General features: G+C 31.0%; 1 protein-coding gene across 5 annotated transcripts in view; it reads left to right on the top strand.

Moving 5' to 3' along the window:
* LOC134683182 (transcription factor egl-13-like) overlaps positions 1 to 18,504 on the top strand; it is an 84,437-nt gene that overhangs the window by 9,583 nt on the left and 56,350 nt on the right. The window contains exon 1 of one of the 5 annotated variants that reach the window (XM_063542302.1): positions 4,970 to 5,051. The exons of 3 other annotated variants lie outside the window; for them this stretch is intronic. In XM_063542302.1, the coding sequence (XP_063398372.1) occupies positions 5,011 to 5,051 (41 nt within the window). In that variant the 5' untranslated portion in view covers positions 4,970 to 5,010. Of the gene's footprint in view, positions 1 to 4,969; positions 5,052 to 13,612; positions 13,907 to 18,504 lie in introns of those variants that run through there. One more of the 5 variants, XM_063542301.1, reaches the window with a different exon arrangement.

Below are 18,504 nucleotides of genomic sequence, written 5' to 3' on the forward strand. Positions count from 1 at the left end.
TTCGGGATCAGGCCCCCTCCTACCCTCTCTCTCTAAGTTGGCCACCCTATGTTCTTGATCCCTATTTTAGACTGAAGAATTTTACATTTTTTTAAACCATAGTCATTGTGAGAAAGTAAATATTTGTCACTCTGTTAACTCTGCACTTCAAAGAAACCTTATGTAAAATGTCATTGCATTTTTTCCATGGATGTGTTTGCACTATATATAATGTTAGGTATGTGATTATAATTAGAATCAAATTTGTTTGAAGCAGACAAAAGGCCATTACAGTCACTCATAGTTTTCTTGATTTGTAATAAAATCTAAAACTAACAAAAAGTTAATCTCTCTCCCAATGTCAAAATGAATTATCAAAGTTCTGGATTGCAAGTTATATTAGACTACACTGCTGTTTCTTAGTTTCATAAAGACAAAATATCAAAATTAGAATTAAAACCATTGAGTACTTGAATTACATCTGTTAACCTTTTGTTTTTTTACAAAAACCTCTAATCTATAAAATTTGGAATAGATTTAATCAACATTTCAAAATTTTTCAGAAATTGTGAGGTATTAAAACCAGTATTGCTCAGTGAATTCAGCTTGATACAATAAATTACGATTTTTGCCTAAACATCTTAACCTGTAGACATCTTTTTCTTTTTTGCTTGGTTGCTGTCTTGTTACCATATACAAAACCACATCAGGGTTAGGACCTTCTTGTGTTTTCCTATTGAAGGTCTTGGTTTTCTACAGGTACTCTAGAATCCTCCACCACCATGAGAGTGTTGCTTATATGTGGCATTAAACACTAATCATCTATCAATCAATTAAATAGATAGATAAGAGATTCAGAACTGTTAAGGTGGTACCCAACACTTTAACTAAAATCAATTTGGCTCATTTAATTTGGATAAAATTTTGACAAAGTATTAACTTTGAACCTTCAACAAAAATATAAAAATTTCAAAAACATTTAACGGTTTTATCAAAAAAATTACACTGGTTATATAGCAGTTTGACAACCACCTATTTTGATCATTGAGAAGCTTAATATTCCCTTAACAACACAACCTAATGAAAATATTTATCTGATTTTACAGAGTTATCTCCATATAGTGTTAGGTACCACCTTAACTGTACACCAAAGCAACATTTTAATTTACAAAACCTCCATCTAATTTATGTGAGTCATTGATGAAAATATTAAGCGCCAATGGTGTACCGTATTATTGCTGAACAATATCTAATGTCCCCATTCATTTGAATGAAAAAGGTCATCTTAAAGGTTCTGAATTCAATTGTCTATCAGCTGTTGCAAATATGAAATTTTCCAAAATTTATGAAAAATCCTTATAGACAAATGTAAATTGATCAAGTTTTCTTTGAATGTGTGAGGTACATACTCTATTGAGATTTCAGCTGGTGCGAAAAATTAAATGAGATTGAAAAAAATTCATAAGGGATGTCAAAATGTTTGATATTAAAAGGAACCTATTGTCACATATTTACATTTCAATCAACGTTTCAGGGTGTTAGATTTTTGTGTCCATGTCTAAGCATGCCGATGATGTTATTCTGAGGTCCTGTCGAAATATATTTGTATTCATAATCCCAATTACAATTCACTTTTGTTGTGTAAATTTTCACAAGTTGGCATGAGGACAATTTGTTTATTTTTGTAAATATAATGCACAGTGAGTCTATTACATTTTCTTATTATGCCACGTTTTACAAACCTGATTATTTTTCAATTTTATATATTGAAAGGGACTAGTTCTTTAAAACGGCATTGATATTCACGTTGCAGTGTCAGAGAAATGGCTTATCCTTTATAACTGAATGCATCACAATAGGGAAGATTCTAATTTGTTTTCACACTTTAGAAATATGTTCGTCAAAAACGAACATTGTTACGGGAGAACTGATGCTCATTTATTTCTACAAATTAAATTTAGCTTAAACTCTGTTAAATGAATACTCTATTTACTTGCTGTGCCATTGTGCTGTGCCCACTGAGAAGTTTTATTGTTGACAAAATTGTCCATGTACTATTGGCGTATTTGCAAGAAATTAAAACAGATTTTATTAAAGCTTTTTTTTATCAAAGATTTATTTCCCTATCCATTGAATGCATTTGGTTTTGCTATTTAGAATGCAATAAACAATAAGTCCCTATCCGTTGAATGCATTAGGTTTTGCTATTTAGATTGCAATGAACAATAAGATTTGATAACGTTCCAAATATTGTTGTTGTTTTTGCGTGGACAAAAAGCCGAACCTAATTGACCCGTACTCTTGTGTTCTGTGATCTTCAGCTTAAATAGACAATAAAAGAAAAAGGTTTTATCAAATAACACAGGTATAATTTTTAATCAACACATAAGCACAGCGTCCAAATATTAATTAAATTCCAACAAACACCGTTAAACAATTTCAATACAAAAACCCCATCTAATAGCCGTCAATTGCATTGTTTTCTGTATTTCATAGATACTTCCTAAATCTGATCGTAAGCTGAAAGATAAATTAAAATATCTATCGATCATAAAGCCGAATAGAAATTAATTTGTTGATTAGGTTGTTTCTAAATATTACAAGTTTTCTGTTTTATCTGCTCATTGTTCTCCGACACTCTGTTTGTTCAAACGTGAGCAAATATTGTGGTGCACTAGATCGTAAGAATTAATGTAAACCAGTAATAATGCGATTCTATTATTAACGTTTATTAAAAGGTATTGTTCCGAGTAGAAACAATTGGCGAATATGGTAATCTCTATACAAAGATAATTGTGTACCGTAGTACATACAGATCAAGTAGAGACTGAATATTGGAATTTTAATAGTATGAGATAAACACAATGCAAAGTTTACTGATGCTTAGAACAGTTATAAAAAAACTCTGGAAGTATTTACATAGGAGTGCTTTGTTAGGATAGAAAATTCATTAGAATATTACAGCTTAAATCTTGTGGCATTTAAGTTTTTTTCTGTAAAGGGCAGTTACTCATCATTTATTTCAGGGAAGGCGAAATCTGCAAGAATTAAAAATGCACTATTTGCTTTCAACCCTTGAGATTTGCAAGCATCAAAATGGATTCTTACTGTACTGACAGTTACATGTGTTACAATCAGTCCTTATTGTACTGACAGTTACATGTGTTATAACCCATCTGTACTGTACTGACAGTTACATGTGTAACAACCCATCCTCACAGTTACTGACAGTTACATGTGTAACAACCCATCTTTACTGTACTGACAGTTACATGTGTAACAACCCATCTTTACTTTACTGACAGTTACATGTGTTACAACCAATCCTCACTGTTACTGACAGTTACATATGTTACAACCAATCATTCCATTTTATACTGTCAGTAACATGAGTCACGACTAGTATAACCAAGTCAATACCATTTGTAAATGACAGTGACATAGCAAGCAACCAGTTATTTCTTGTCTCATTCTACTGACAGTTAAATCAAATTACCATACTATACTGATAGTTAAGTCTAATGACAACTTTTTACTGACAGTTAAATGTACTGATCTGTTTTTACTGACATTTTTCTCAGTAGCAAAAATGTGAAATTATGTCTAAAGTTATATACCATAATGTGTAACAAAAAAGTTTGTATGACTAAATTTACATATTAATCATTTATAAGTAAAATCTTGGTTTTACTATAATTGAATTTGTGACAGGTTGAACTGTAATTGTAATGTCAGTTAATATTTTATGTAATGATTAAGCCAGGGGTTATGTCAGGGAAAGAAATCACTTATAGACTCATTCATTGTGTGAAGTAGGTGAAATGAAAGACAATATACAATTGATTCACGTTTAATTTGCTCCTTATGTAAATGGTACTTAAACTGCCATTCTTGAGGCTGGAGAGGAGATTTTGTTAGGATGATGAAATTTTTAAATGAGTTTTCAACATGCAGGTGCTGGTGCTGAAAAGGGGGGAGTTATCAAGGGTTTCTGTTTGTGATGAGAAGTTATAAGTTCAGTTTTTTCTCAGCCCAAAGTTATGGATAAGCTGTCACAAGGATAATGACAAAAAGACATAATCATGCAGTTGATTATTTTCCAATTGGCTGTATATCTTTGTCTTGAATTTACTCCAGCCTCCATTTTTAGGCTACATGTTTTTTTTGGTCCTTCTGTTGAGGTTAGCTTTTTAAGACTTGTTTACTGCTAAATTTCTTCTTAGTTTTAAAGGTATTTGCATTATAGCAATGATGGGAAATATAAAACACTGAAGAAAGCCAAAAATATTCAGCTGATTTTATAAATTTTGAATTCATTGATCTAATTTTCTTTCTTGCTAGAATATTAAATGTTTAAAAGTTGTTATTTTTCATTTGTCTCATAAACCAGAAATTGTTAATGATATGACAAGGGCAAAAAAAAAAAATTATATTGTTTTCCATCCATTTTAGGTATTGTATTTTTTTTTTAAACTTTAGTGTTCTTTCTCAAACTTTTGTTTTGGAAACAAAGGCATGAACAAAAGAACAAAAACTACTTTGTTTTGTTTTTATAACTGATTGTTCGATTGTTTGAAGCTCATTTATAACCCCAAGATTTCGTATATAATTGTTTTAACTTCTCAAGAACCTATAAAAACAAATACATAAATTATGTATTGTAATTTCTTTTTAATTTTTAACAACAGATGCTTGTGTTTGGCAAAAAAAATGTTGAGGAAATATAAATGAATGGTTCAAACCGTGTTCGTTTTTTCAACAACAATGGTTTCTTACTCTGTAGTTATATATTGAAAAAAATTGTTCAACAAAAGACGAAATTGTTTAAAACTATTTTACGTAGCCTGATGTTTTTGTTCACAAGAATAAATCCATTCATTTTGTTACTCAGACAATAACTATTCAATTGTTGAACAAAACAATACACCATTGTCAGTCTGCACTTTGCAGCATCCAAGCAAGAACCATAACTCTTGTCTTAATTTGAATTCACTTTTAAGTTGTCAGGAAATAATTTGTTAGTGGATTGAAATGTCAAGCAGTATGATAAGATGCGAGGCTTTTCTAGAAAAGTAAGTTTTAATTTTTATTTGTGTTTTTATTATATTTAAAAGTTTTAATTAGCGTTGTTGATAAATACTTGATTAATGAGGTACGTATGATTCTCATTTTCATTAATCTGTTTTAGATAAAATAGTAGAATTTTAAGATGATTAAGAAAATAACACAAATCACAATCTTTCAATTTTTCAACTTTACATGAAAATCACTGACCCAAAGGTCAAATAAAATCGTGAAAATCACTGACCCTAAAATCAATTAAACAAAATTAATTATTAATGATATTATTATTGGTTGATGAAGACAGGGATGTTTAAAGAGGAAGTTTAATGTCTAACCTTACAAATTGTTGTTCATATCTTTTTACAAACAATAACTTAAATTTCAAATGAACCTTGATATTTCAGGCTAAAATATCAAATTTTCTTCTTTATTTTCAAGGGAGACAACTTGCTTCACATTGAATCTGAATGATTTTTTTTTTCTAGCATAACAAAAGATTTAATGTAGTTAAAGGATTTGAAATCTAGAAGATTACATACAATAGGTATACAAGATGCATTTGCTCTTTTCCCTAGCTTTTCATTGTCGATGAAATTATTCCTGTCTCTCCTGAGTGGCGGATCCAGAGGGGGGGTTCCGGGGGTGCCCACCCCCCCTTTATTTTTGCCGATCAATGCATTTGTATCGGGACATATGTTTTGCACCCCCCCTTTCGAAAATTCCTGCATCCGCCCCTGCTCCTGAAAGAATCAACTCACAAAATGAAACTCATAAAAGTAGGGTCAGTTATATTATTATCGAACTAACAAGTTGGTTCTCAACTTTTTTCTGGAGTCTTTGGGATATGGTGCTAGTGGCATATCATGTTTGTGTATTGTTTAAAACTTTTATATGTTGTCTTTTTGATGTCATTATTGTTGGGTTGTCTCATTGATTCACACATAACATCTTTGTTTGTTCAAGTTTGTCTTCTATTTTCGCTTTAAACCATGGTGTCAGTATTAAGCCATTAGTTTTCATGCTTGAATTGTTTCACATTTGTAATTTTTGGGCCTTTTAAATCTAACTATGTGGTTTGGGGTTTGCTTTTGTTGAAGGCTGTACTGAGACCTATAGTTGAAAATTTCTGTGTCATTTGGACTCTTGTGGAGAGTTGTCTCATTCGCATTATAACACATCTTCTTTTTTACATTTTATGACTTTTTATTCATGACCCCTTTCCTTATCTTAAAGACATCAAGTTAAAAGCTAAAAACATAAGGAGAGCTTATTCATCTGACCCCAATTTCTTTGAAAAGCTGTGTCTTTTGTTAATCTACGTCTTGTAATTTCCAAACAGAAAAAGACATCTGTTTTTACGTCAGAAATGATTATTTAATTTATAGTTGCATTATAACAAAATTAAGTCTGAGACAAATAAAATTTACAGGTGCAGACTCATTGAGTATAGTTAAAATATAAAAAAATATCAGATAATTTGTAAATATGAACATTCTGCAGGTGCAGGGGACATCCCTTGCAGAAATAAATCCTGACATTTTTTTTAATCAGGATATCTCAAGATTATCCTGGGATATCCTGAAAATATCCTGTAAAGCATTTAGCCCTTTTTCTAGGGAAAAAAATCATGGGAGAATTTCAGGAAATGTCAGGACTTTCAAATCAAGCAGCTTTAAACTAGGAGAATTCTCAGGATATCTCAAGACTTAAAAAAATAAATATAATATAGACCAGGATATGTCAGGACTTTTCCTTCAACATTCATCCAACTTTCAGATACTTTACAAATTCTTTCCAAATGCAAAAAAAATTTAAAGTCCTGGATGATTCCTGGTATTGAGACTTACGAAATAATATAATCTATATCACAAATTCAACTAAATAAGAAAGAAAATCTTTGGGATTAAAATTATCGGGTGTTGTTTGTTAAAAAAAGTAAATATTCACATGAAAATAGTGTTTTAGCCAGGATTTGTGTAGGGTTAGAGAAAAGTCATTAGTGGGAAGAAACTAAAACCATTTTGTCAAACATTTTTGAAATACACAAGTTATTAATGGCATAGTGCAAAGATTATTGGTGTTAATTAAAGATATTAAACATATTTTGACAGTTAACTTATTTACACAGTTACTGTTCATGGAAGCATAACGAGGACAGTATTCCAAAGTAATAGATTTTAGCAATGAAAACAGCAGGGTGTCCGAGAAACTCCAAAGCTTGTCTATCATAACAGCCAATTTACTTTAGAGTAATCATTGGTCTATTAGCCTAAGCAGGTTAAGATTATAATTTAAATGACACATCAATAATAAATCACATTCCGAACTATTTTGGAAGTGTTGAAAAACACATAATTTAGTCATTGCCGTATATATGCAAAGTGTTTGGTTTTATTTACAATACCGGTGGTACATTTTATTGTTTTAAAACTGGTAACACTGCGTGTGGGACTGTCACTGCCGTTACTGGTTTGCTGCAAGAAGTTTTATTTTACTCTTTCTTCCCTAAAGATGTAAATTCTGATTTTCTCCAAGTTCACATATGTGCCTTTCTATTAATTGTCGTCCGGCATACAAATAACTTAGAAAAATATCAGATCAATGATAGATAGGCCCAACGACAGACGTTTCTCAACGTATGTACAATGTCAATGTAAACAAACCTTGACCTCGTGGTTTTAATCGTACTGAACAGTTCGGCCCTAAAAATACCTTCCAAGTGAGTCCACTTGTTTATTCACATGCACCATGTGCTGTTTAAACTAAAGATTATTTTTTTATTATACTTAATAAAACTGCATATTAATAAATATTTGTTTGCGACACCCTTGATTAATTTTCATACTTCCGTTACGGCACAGATTAACTTCTGGCCGATATTATCTGGGGCGAGATTGTCACAGTCTCAACGTCAGCGTAAGTGCACTCTTGGGTAATACGTCACCAAAATGGAGATTACGCTGATTGAAACACGGAAAAGACATTTCCAGGCAGAAAGATTTCAGATAAGTGCATTACAAATTTAATTTAACATGACATACATGTGTATATTATTATAGAATATAATTTGTTGAGGAACTATGATTTTTTTTTATGGTTTCTTTGAGCAAAGCAACATCAGAAAGTCTGAAAGCATATTTTAAAACTTATTTTTAATTATATAAACAAAATGCATAATTGTTTCCACATATGATTATTGGTAGTTACCTAAAATTTATAGTTTTTGAATTGTTTGACTTGTTCTTTTGTGAAAATAATAAGTAGCCAGTTTTTTTAATCTTCAGGGGATAAAAAGGGGGAGGGTTTTGAAATGAATTTGATTCCTTAACAGCTTCCGATGTAGTGTATAAACAGGCAACAACATTTCAATTGAATTTTATTGCTTTAAAACATCAAGAACAATTGATTCTTTGTGGATTTTTTTTTTATACTTTTAGGGGATTGAATGATTAAATATCAAAATGGAGCTGCCAGTTTTGATAGTAAAACAGATTCCGTGGAGATTTCAGTTACATTTATTCAGCGATTCTACTTGGAAGAACAGAGACAACAAAATATTACAGAAAGAAGCAGAAACTTTACATGTATCCTTTTATATTATTATATCTGACGCATAGTTACTTTAGTTTTAATATTGGGTGGGTACAGGTGCAGATCCAGCCATTTTAAAAAAGGGGTGGGGTTCAAACTATGTACTATAAACCCTTTCATATGCATTGATTTTGCTAAAAAAGGGTGGGTTCCAACCCCCCCAGAATCCTCTCCTTGATCCTCCACTGGCGTACCATTTTTATGCCCCACCTACGATAGTAGAGGGGCATTATGTTTTCTGGTCTGTGGCTCCGTTCGTTCGTCCGTCTGTGCGTCCGTTCGTTCAGGTTAAAGTTTTTGATCAAGGTAGTTTTTGATGAAGCTGAAGTCCAATCAACTTGAAACTTAGTACACAGGTTACTTATTATATGATCTTTCTAAGACTTTTGACTTCAATTTCACGGTTCACTGAACATATAAAATGAAAGTGGAAGTTTCAGGTTAAAGTTTTGGGTCAAGGTAGTTTTTGATGAAATTGAATTCCAATCAACTTGAAACTTAGTACATATGTTCCCTATAGTATAATCTTTCTAATTTTAATGCCAAATTAGATTATTACCCAATTTCACGGTCCATGGAACATGCAAAAGGATAGCGCGAGTGGGGCATCCATGTACTTTGGACACATTCTTGTTATTGGTAATTTAAGATAACAATATGGGCATTAAGCAATTAAATATGACCAACAAGTTTGCTTATTAGTACTTGAATCTAATTTAATAGTTAAATAATCATTAAATACAAGGCATTTTTTTTTAATCTGAACTTCAACAGCCTTTGAGATAAGCTATTTAACATGGCCAATACAAATACTCATTTGTACTTATTTTTCATACAACTACAATTCTTGCTTTAAATAAATAAATTGATATTTACTACATGTAACGTAATTCAAACAGTCAATTGGGGTTGATATCTTGCATTAAATAGGATAGTGACCGCCATTGACAGTAAAACCTCGTTCAACTCACTAAACAAGCCCCTGTGTACCAAGGCAAACATCTATCTTATCAGTGGCATAATCAGGGGAGGGTTCTATTTTTTTTTGATAATCAATGCATTTGGATAGGGACATATAGCTGGATTCCCCTTTATCATGGGTTTTGAACCCCCCCTTTTTGAAATGGCTGGATCTGTCCTTGATTAGAATAAGTAAATATGGATTTAAAATAATTTAAGAAAATATTTGCAATAGAAAAAAATGAGCATTGAAAAATGATACCAGGGCAAACACCTACCTTATCAGTTGTGTATTCAGGGGAGGGTTCTGTTTTTTTTTTTTGGACAATCTATACATTTGAATAGGGACATATATTTGTAGTTGAACCCCCTTTTATTATCCAGGGTTGGGAACACCCCTTTTTGAAATGGCTGGATCTGCCCTTGTTTAAATAAGGAATATGGATTCAAACTAATTTAAGAAAATATTTGCAATAGAAGAAAAATGTGCATTAAAAAAGGATTTTACTCAAATTTTGTAATTTCTTATAAATAGAATTCATGCAAGACATTTATTGGTCCTGAAGTAAGGACATTCTAAGGATATTCACAGGATATTCTCAGGATATACCAGGACCAACTAAATGCAAGCAAATCTAATCCTGACAAACTAAGGACATTGTCAGGATATTCACAGGATATACCAGGATTATCTCAGGGCTTACTCAATGCAAGCAAATCTGTAAATCCTGACATCAGGATAATTTCCTGAGACCAGGACCTGAGGAATCCTGAGCACAGGATTATCACAGGATTTTCTACTAGGATATTTATGGTCTGGACTGTCTCTGGATATCCCTGGAATATCCTTGTTCCAATACCGTCCCATGTTTAACCCTATCTCAGGATCAGGATATCTCAAGATTGCCCTGTGACTTTTCTCAAGATTATCCTGAGATATCCTGGGGATATCTTGTGATATCCTGCACCATTTTCGCAAGGGATGCATCGAGGGGGCGTTGCTTTATGTCTGTCAAAGAATGAATGTTTATGACATCAGAGAAATATAATTACATAACGGGATTACAACTGCATCTTTTGACACTCTTTTATGCAAGTCGTTTTCTGGGTTTGGTCTTGAAATTTTTGATAGATATATACTAAACTCAGTTACTGGTTAGGCAACTCAGAATTGCCGGAGCTGCCATAAAGTTAAGAAATTGACATTATCTTTATCAGGCTAAATGAGTTAGCTTTTAGAACTAGTTGCTTTAAATATATTGCCCAGGTGTCTGATTTGTATATAAGTTATTTATATTCTAAAAAACCTTGGGACTGACATTAGATAGGCTTAAATATTTTGTTTTTGTTTGATCTAATGGAAGGCTTATTTTAATGACTTTTTGTGAGTTGCTTGATACAAAAAAAAATGCCATTTGAGCAGTTCTATTTAACTCTTAAGCATTGTATCCTTCATATGCTGTTCTGTCTTGTGGAACAAGCATGATAACTACAAGTTAGAATTCTACACCTTAAGGATGTACTTAGGTGAGGTTTTGGAATTTGTGTCAAATGTTCGGACTCCTTGGTGTTTTTTCCATACAAAACAATGTAAAATATTTTGCCCCATAACACCCATTTATTTTTTCATATAAGATTTAATAGCTCATTGATGAAAGGTCATTTACCAGAATTTTAGAAGATTCTTGATTTTTTTTCTTTTGTCATGAGACCGAATAATACCAATGCAAATATAAAGTATAAGTAAGATTCAGCCTAATTCCCGCCATATTTTAAATCTCAAATCAATATATTTAGCTTACTTCTATCCTTAACTGATGCTCTACCAGCTTATAGTATAAATTTTAACTTCTTAATTTATTGATTTTTACCTAACCTCACCTAAGTACATCCTTAAGCATTGTTTGTTACTGTTTCAACCAGCCAGCGCCGTTAGCTGCTAGTCTGATGCCCCCGACTAGTAAAATTTTTAGAACTAGTAAATTTTTGCACAAATTTGTTTGGACACATTACAAAAAATGTCTGAATATTTGTATTAAGACTAGTACACATAGTTGGAAAAGATGCAAACAAGTGATTTGTCTAGCTTTTTCACTATTTGTGTACTGTAGGGTAGAATAGCTATTAGGCTTAACAGTATAATAACATTGTTCCTATGCAGTTAGAAAATATGTATTATAATGGACTACTGTTATGGCAAAAAAGTGAAGTACAAAAAGCTACGCCATATCTTCATTCACCATTACAGTATAATTCATAACATATTATAGATGAGCAAGATTGATATGTTAATTTCTGAAATTGACTTCCCCAATAAAATCTTGAAATTGAAAAAAAAAAATGATTTGAAGAACCCCAAAAAATACAATCAAGTAAATTTTAGACAATCTCACATCTGTAGCTAATGTTATGTAATATCAACTCCTTGTAATATATCATTGTTGAGTAAGAACGGGAGGGAAAAAATAACTTGATATGAAATTTATCTCGAGTTTACTAATCTATGCTACATCATACATCATTGCATAAAAATGGTAAAGATTCTCCCATAAACCGTGTCTTGTAATTTAGTTTATTTCAAAATTGTATAATGTGGCTTGACTGATCTAACAATAAATTCATCCCAGTGTAAAACTCAAACTGATGATATTGTTGCCCGAATTGGCATCAAATACAATGCTTGTAAATCAGACGCGATATCACGCTCCTAAACAATGGAAAACGATGCAGAATATTTGCATGAATGATTTGTGTATTGGAATTTTTAGCATCGGAATGTTTAACGTAATTCAAGATATTTTGTTAGTGTGATGAATCAATCTATTTGTATTGTTGTCGGACAATTTACTAATTTCATTTACATTTATCACCGAGATTTGTCGCCACCAATTGCTCTTTGGGTTTTTTGTACAATTTTCTTTTTGTATGCTCAAAAAGACATTGCATCATATCTCTTTTAAGATTAAAAAAGAAAATGAAAAATTTCAAAAATGAGCAAAATACTATATATATATAGTTTCTACCCTTATTCTGATCATATCCCTGTCAAAGAAAGGGGGAATCATGTAAATTTCGATATTTTCATAGTCAAAATGTGCAAAATGCAATATAAAGATTTCTTGCCTTATTCTGATCATATCCCTGTAAAAAAAAGGGGGAATCATGTTAATTTAAATTTTTCATAGTCAAAATAAGCAAAACGCTATATATAAAGATTTCTTGCCTTATTCTGATCATATCCCTGTAAAAAAAAAGGGGGAAATTATGTAAATTTCAATATTTTTGTAATCAAAATGAGCAAAATGCTATATAAAGTTTTCTACTTCTTTTATGAGTCTTCATAATTCTGCAAGTTGATATAAGACACCTATACATTAGCTAGATGCATAATCTAATTTCTTTTGATATCTAACTTCTATGACGATCAAGCACTTGGTAGAATCATTTAGAGTTGATTTAGGATCCATTTACTATTATGACTTTGTCGGTCCATAAAAAATAACAATACTTCACTGTGAGGGTTCTTTTTGTTAGAATCCTTAGCATTTGACATTATAACAGCTATATTGTTAGACAAACGTCCCAAAGTTTCGACAAAACTATAATTTAGAATAATTAGTTGTCATTTCTTTATTGAACAATATAATTGATGTTTCAGACTACCTTAACCCTGGTCGCACATGCTATATTTTTCCATTTATATTATTTCGTCAAGATTGGAAAAAAAAATATTTGAATTGTTTTGTGTACATTGTTATCTATGACGATGAACTTGGAAATAAATTATATCGTTTATTTCATTCATTCGAGTATAATGTTATCTCTTAATATTTCAATGTTTGAACGTAATAAATTGGCCACTCACACGGGCCAAAGCAAACGTTGTTCCTTTTAAAACCAATCATTTTCACGTATTAATTTATTTACATGATTTCTAAGTAGCTAACTGTTAAAATTTCTGGTCAATTAAAATTATATCAAATATCAGCTGTATTAAGACCACCGGTTATACGAGAACAATAGATATTACGATAGGAGAAAAACTTCACTTAGACAGAGACTGGTATTTACTTAAAGGGTCGCACTTCTATCAATGACCTCAGGGTGTCAACACAATATTGTACCACATATATTTTACGACGATTTCTTCGGGAGTAGGATTGTGGGGCGGAGAAGTGGAGAAACTCTGTAAATGACACTTAGCCGAGGTCTTTAATTAGTAACGTTTATCGATGTACGTCCCAGTTTAACGTAAAATGAGATGCGATCTTCTAGACTTTAAAGATGAAGTGGAATTTACATTTAATCATGGGTAGGTCTTTTTTTTTCTTTAATATTATTAATATGTGATATTGTTCAGTTCACATTTATTGATTCCGTCAGTTCTATGCTTTATCTCTAAATCCCTGTATAGCTTCGAAAGCCTATTCAGATGTTTAACTTTTGTCAATATATCAATGTAGAATAGAGTCATTGTTATCAAGTCATTTCTTACAAATTTATTTTATTGAATAAAGTGATAAAACTAATTTAAAGTAAATGATTTGGATTTAGCATTCCACATACATGGACTAAAAATTGATCGAGAACGACCAGAAAATTGATATTTTTCTTACGCTTCTTTCAAATGCAATATTATTATCTGTAAAGGCATTGCGATGATAATCACACGTCAAAATACTGGTAGGAAAAATTATCTTTTGTATTTCCTTTGCTCGTTAAAAGATTTTCCCTTTTCGGTTTGAAATTATTAAGTGACAGTTTTAATTTGCACTTCACTTTGCATATTTATAGAGATTTAATTTTAATGTCAATTATGTAAATAAATAGACTTTGTAGCATATTAATTGTTGGTTAAACTCTTCATTACAAAATTTGTACTTTTATAAAGTTATTATACTTATTATTAAATACACTTACAGAAATAGTTTAAATCTACTTCAGAATACAAAGTTAAAAGCTTTTATGCAGTTAGTGATATCAATCTTTCAATTTTAGTCTATGTATGGAAAAAAAGTTTATAAATCATTTTACTTTTGATGACCGAATTAATGAAATCTTTTTAGTGTGAGATCAGATAAAAAAAGACTTTTCCATAAAAATATGAAATACAAATGGTAAATTTAATTTTAATGTTTGCAGAATGAAGATTTTTGTTATACATTGTATCAATTGTACCTTAGATTTTTTTCTCAGATAAATCTGGAGTTTATAAAAGTAAATTTATATTAAATAAAAATCTTAGACTTTGATTTTTATTTGTCATGGTATGATAGTATCATAGACTCATAGTGGTAGCTTACACTTTAAATCATTGTAAAGTTATATATGGAAAATTAAAATATTTTACTGATCTCAGCTTAAAAACTTTAAAAGGAAACAATATAAGCTCTTAAATTTCATCTTGGTAATGTAAGTGAAAAAGAGAACTAAATATTAAGGCTTATGATTGAAACCTTCACTATTTATAGTATTCTCTGTTATGAACCTTATCATATTGACAGAGAGTTATTCCCCCTTTTTTGAAGCATTGTTTTTATTCTAAATGAAATGTTTATTCCAACTGCCAACTCCCTTTAATGTTTGGAATTTCATTTGTGTTAGAATATGGCATAGACATCTTATTTCACATTTGCTTAAAATTTATGATGTGCCTTGAAAATGACAAATAAACATAGTTTTTCCATGTCTTTTTCATGTACATAGAAATACCAAACTCAAACAGTGACAAATTTCCAAATTCTCTCAAAAGATAAATTAGAATTAAAGATTTGTTTGATAGCTTATTGAAGTCATAATCTTTCAGTATTAAAGAATTGATCTGAATTCATTTTGCGTCCTGGAGATTCATGAAAAACTTGCCACTGGACATTTAGCAAGTAAAAAACAATCAACCAATCGCACCTATTTCTTAGTTATTAATATTGATTTTATCTTTTTGCTTATCTGACTAAAACTTTAATTAAAATGAAAATTTAAGTTAATTTTTAATTTATTTTTGATTGAATTAGCTTATTATAATTATATTATTTTAAAAACTTTTCAAAAGTGAAATTCTGACAGTTAAGAAAAAGCATGTTGACAGTGGTCATATTTTAGCCACTTTTTATTATATGTGCAGTTATTATATGTGCAGTTTGATCTTTAACTGATATTTTCCCATTCATAACTGATTTGAGTGAACCATTCTTATTGTATTTTCATTGGATACTGGACTGGGAGCAATGTTCATATAAATTAATAAATAAAAGTGAGAACGAAATAATAAAAATTGAATTTATGAACAAACCATCTGTAGAAATCAAAAGACGAAATAAAATGTAAAAAGATCTATATCTTTATAAATATTAAATATTAATAAATATAATGACATTTGGCTCTTTTATGTTTTGTCATGATATGATCATAATTGTGATTTATGAAAAATGTCCACTCTGACATTAAATGGCCTATAGAGGAAAACCACCAGAATAAAGTCTTTAACACAAATGTTCTGGCACTCCCCTACTGGGTTACTGTTTGTTCTGGTTCCCTCCCTACTGATTTACTGTTTGTTATCTCTTTATACTGTTATCTCAGCATCTCTCTGAACAAAGTTCTGTGGTAAATTCTTGGGCCATTTACAACACAACAGGACACCTTTCTAACTCTATCAAAAAATCATGATTTAAAATTAAAATGATTCTTTTATCTATAACATAAGAGATGTTGTTGTTTTATCCTAGCTGCTTGTTGACTTTATATAATTTTTATCATAAAATTCTTGACACTTTTTGTAAGAAGAAAAATGTGTTAGTTTTTTGAAAGAGATGACATTTAGAGATTGGCATATTTGTTACATTTCTTATTTTAATTTGTAAATATTTTTAGCTGCATTTTTTGACAGCTGAAGTAAGCAAGAGATTTATTTTGCCAGTTTTATTTTATTAGCTTGATTAATATTTGCATGTTTTGCATTTGTGAAAAAAGCCAATTGAATTCCAAACTTTGAAGTTGAATTTAGTTTTTGTAAGATTTTAGATTTAGATTTTGTCTATTTTCAGCAATATTACACCACTTTTTGTTTGGTTTAGTGAGTTCTTTTTTATTCTTATATCAGTCCTGTTCAGTTACGCTAATTTTTTTATGTAGAAGGAGCCTTTGATGCTGTCAAATCATTAATGCTACTCTTATCAAGTTTTCTATAACCCCCCCCCTCCCCTCAATTTTCTCTAAATTAGTAAATTTTGTTGATCCCAAATTCAGTTTTTAAAAACCTTTAACACAATTAAACCAACATTTTGTTACAGTATTCTATTCTCCTTTAGTTTATGAATCTGAACCTTTATGAAAGTAATACAAAATATTACATAACTTTCCATTTTAATAAGCGGAACCTTCCTTATCCAAATAATCAGAGTTCTCAGAATCTGGCCTGTTTGTGTATTATAAGACTGCTTAAATAACCATATCTTTAGCACCTTCCAAAAGCCAGGATTCCTATTGTGACTGCTTTATACATTATATAATCAGACTTATTATGTTATTTAATTTTATTGGTTTTCTAGATCGTTAATAATTAGTTCATATGCTGACAGACTTGTCAGTCAGTAATCAGCAGGAGGCAAGGGGAGATAATCTAATTAATTATCAGCAGATAATCATGTTTGATCACTGATCACCATGATAAGCAATGATTGGCAGATATTGGCTAGAACTGATTGTTCTGAATAATTCCAATACTTTATTAATTCATGAAACAATGGAACTAATGCTACAAATAATGGTCCATACCTGTAGCCAGGGGGGTTTCAGACGACCCCCCCCCCCCCCCCCCCCCCTTTGAAAACAAATAAGCACTATTAAAGTCAATGTTATGTTCGAATTGTCACTGTTAAAGTCAAGTTTGTGAGTCCAACCCCCCCCCCCCCCCCCCTTGGAAATTCCTGGCTACGGACCTGTGGTCACTGTTTGGCCATCGCAGCAATGAGCTAAACCCGTACTGAATAATTCAGCTATGAAAGACCCTGCTTGACAAAGAGAAAGAGAGAAAAATACAGGTTTGGAGTATTTATGATAATCCAATATGGTAAATTGTTTGGCCATCGCGGCAATGAGCTAAACTTGTACTGTATAATTCAGCTATGAAAGACCCTGCTTGACAAAAAGTGAGAGAGGAAAATACAGGTTTATTTATGATAATCCAATATGGTAAATTGATGAAGAAAAAAATGACAGACAGCAACCATCATCACTGTAACAGTAAAACATTACGAAACAAAATACTGGAAGACAAATAAAATAACACTTCAACATGGTCACTTGAAATTTGAAATTGCTATTTAAAATAAATTTATTGGAAATTTCAAATTTTTCATGGAGCCTTTGACAATGATGGATTGTCCTTATACCAATATAGTGGGATTTTCTATTGTGTTTTCAAGCCTTCTAAGGGACAACATTTTGGAAGGTTCTTTGGATAATTTATAACCCGCATCATCTTTTAAAATCAGAAACAAAATTGTTTACCATCCCATCTTTTGATGCCTCGTTTCACCCATAGTGTATGACAATGCAGTTAACGACTATATCGGCCTTTGATGTACTGAAAACTTAAGAAAATAAAACTGATGATAAAAGAAAATTCTATTCTTACAAACAGCGGGACTATTATTGAAAAATATTATGTCTTTATATATGGAATATTAGAGACAGGAGCCCCTTTAACGTTTGAAAAGTAGAATATAAAATTTCTGACGGGATTACAAAAGAAGGGGGTAGAATTGATTTGTCATAGTACATCATTAAATTCAAATTGTTCGGTATTTAAATCAACTTTTAGTGCTGTTTGATTTACTTTCTATTTTTCAGCTTGGCTTAATATATGCTTTTCTTCTCTAACTACACAAAAGAACATTTTACAAATGCATA

Source organism: Mytilus trossulus, chromosome 9, assembly GCF_036588685.1.
Source record: "Mytilus trossulus isolate FHL-02 chromosome 9, PNRI_Mtr1.1.1.hap1, whole genome shotgun sequence".
Classification (NCBI taxonomy): Eukaryota; Metazoa; Mollusca; class Bivalvia; order Mytilida; family Mytilidae; genus Mytilus; species Mytilus trossulus.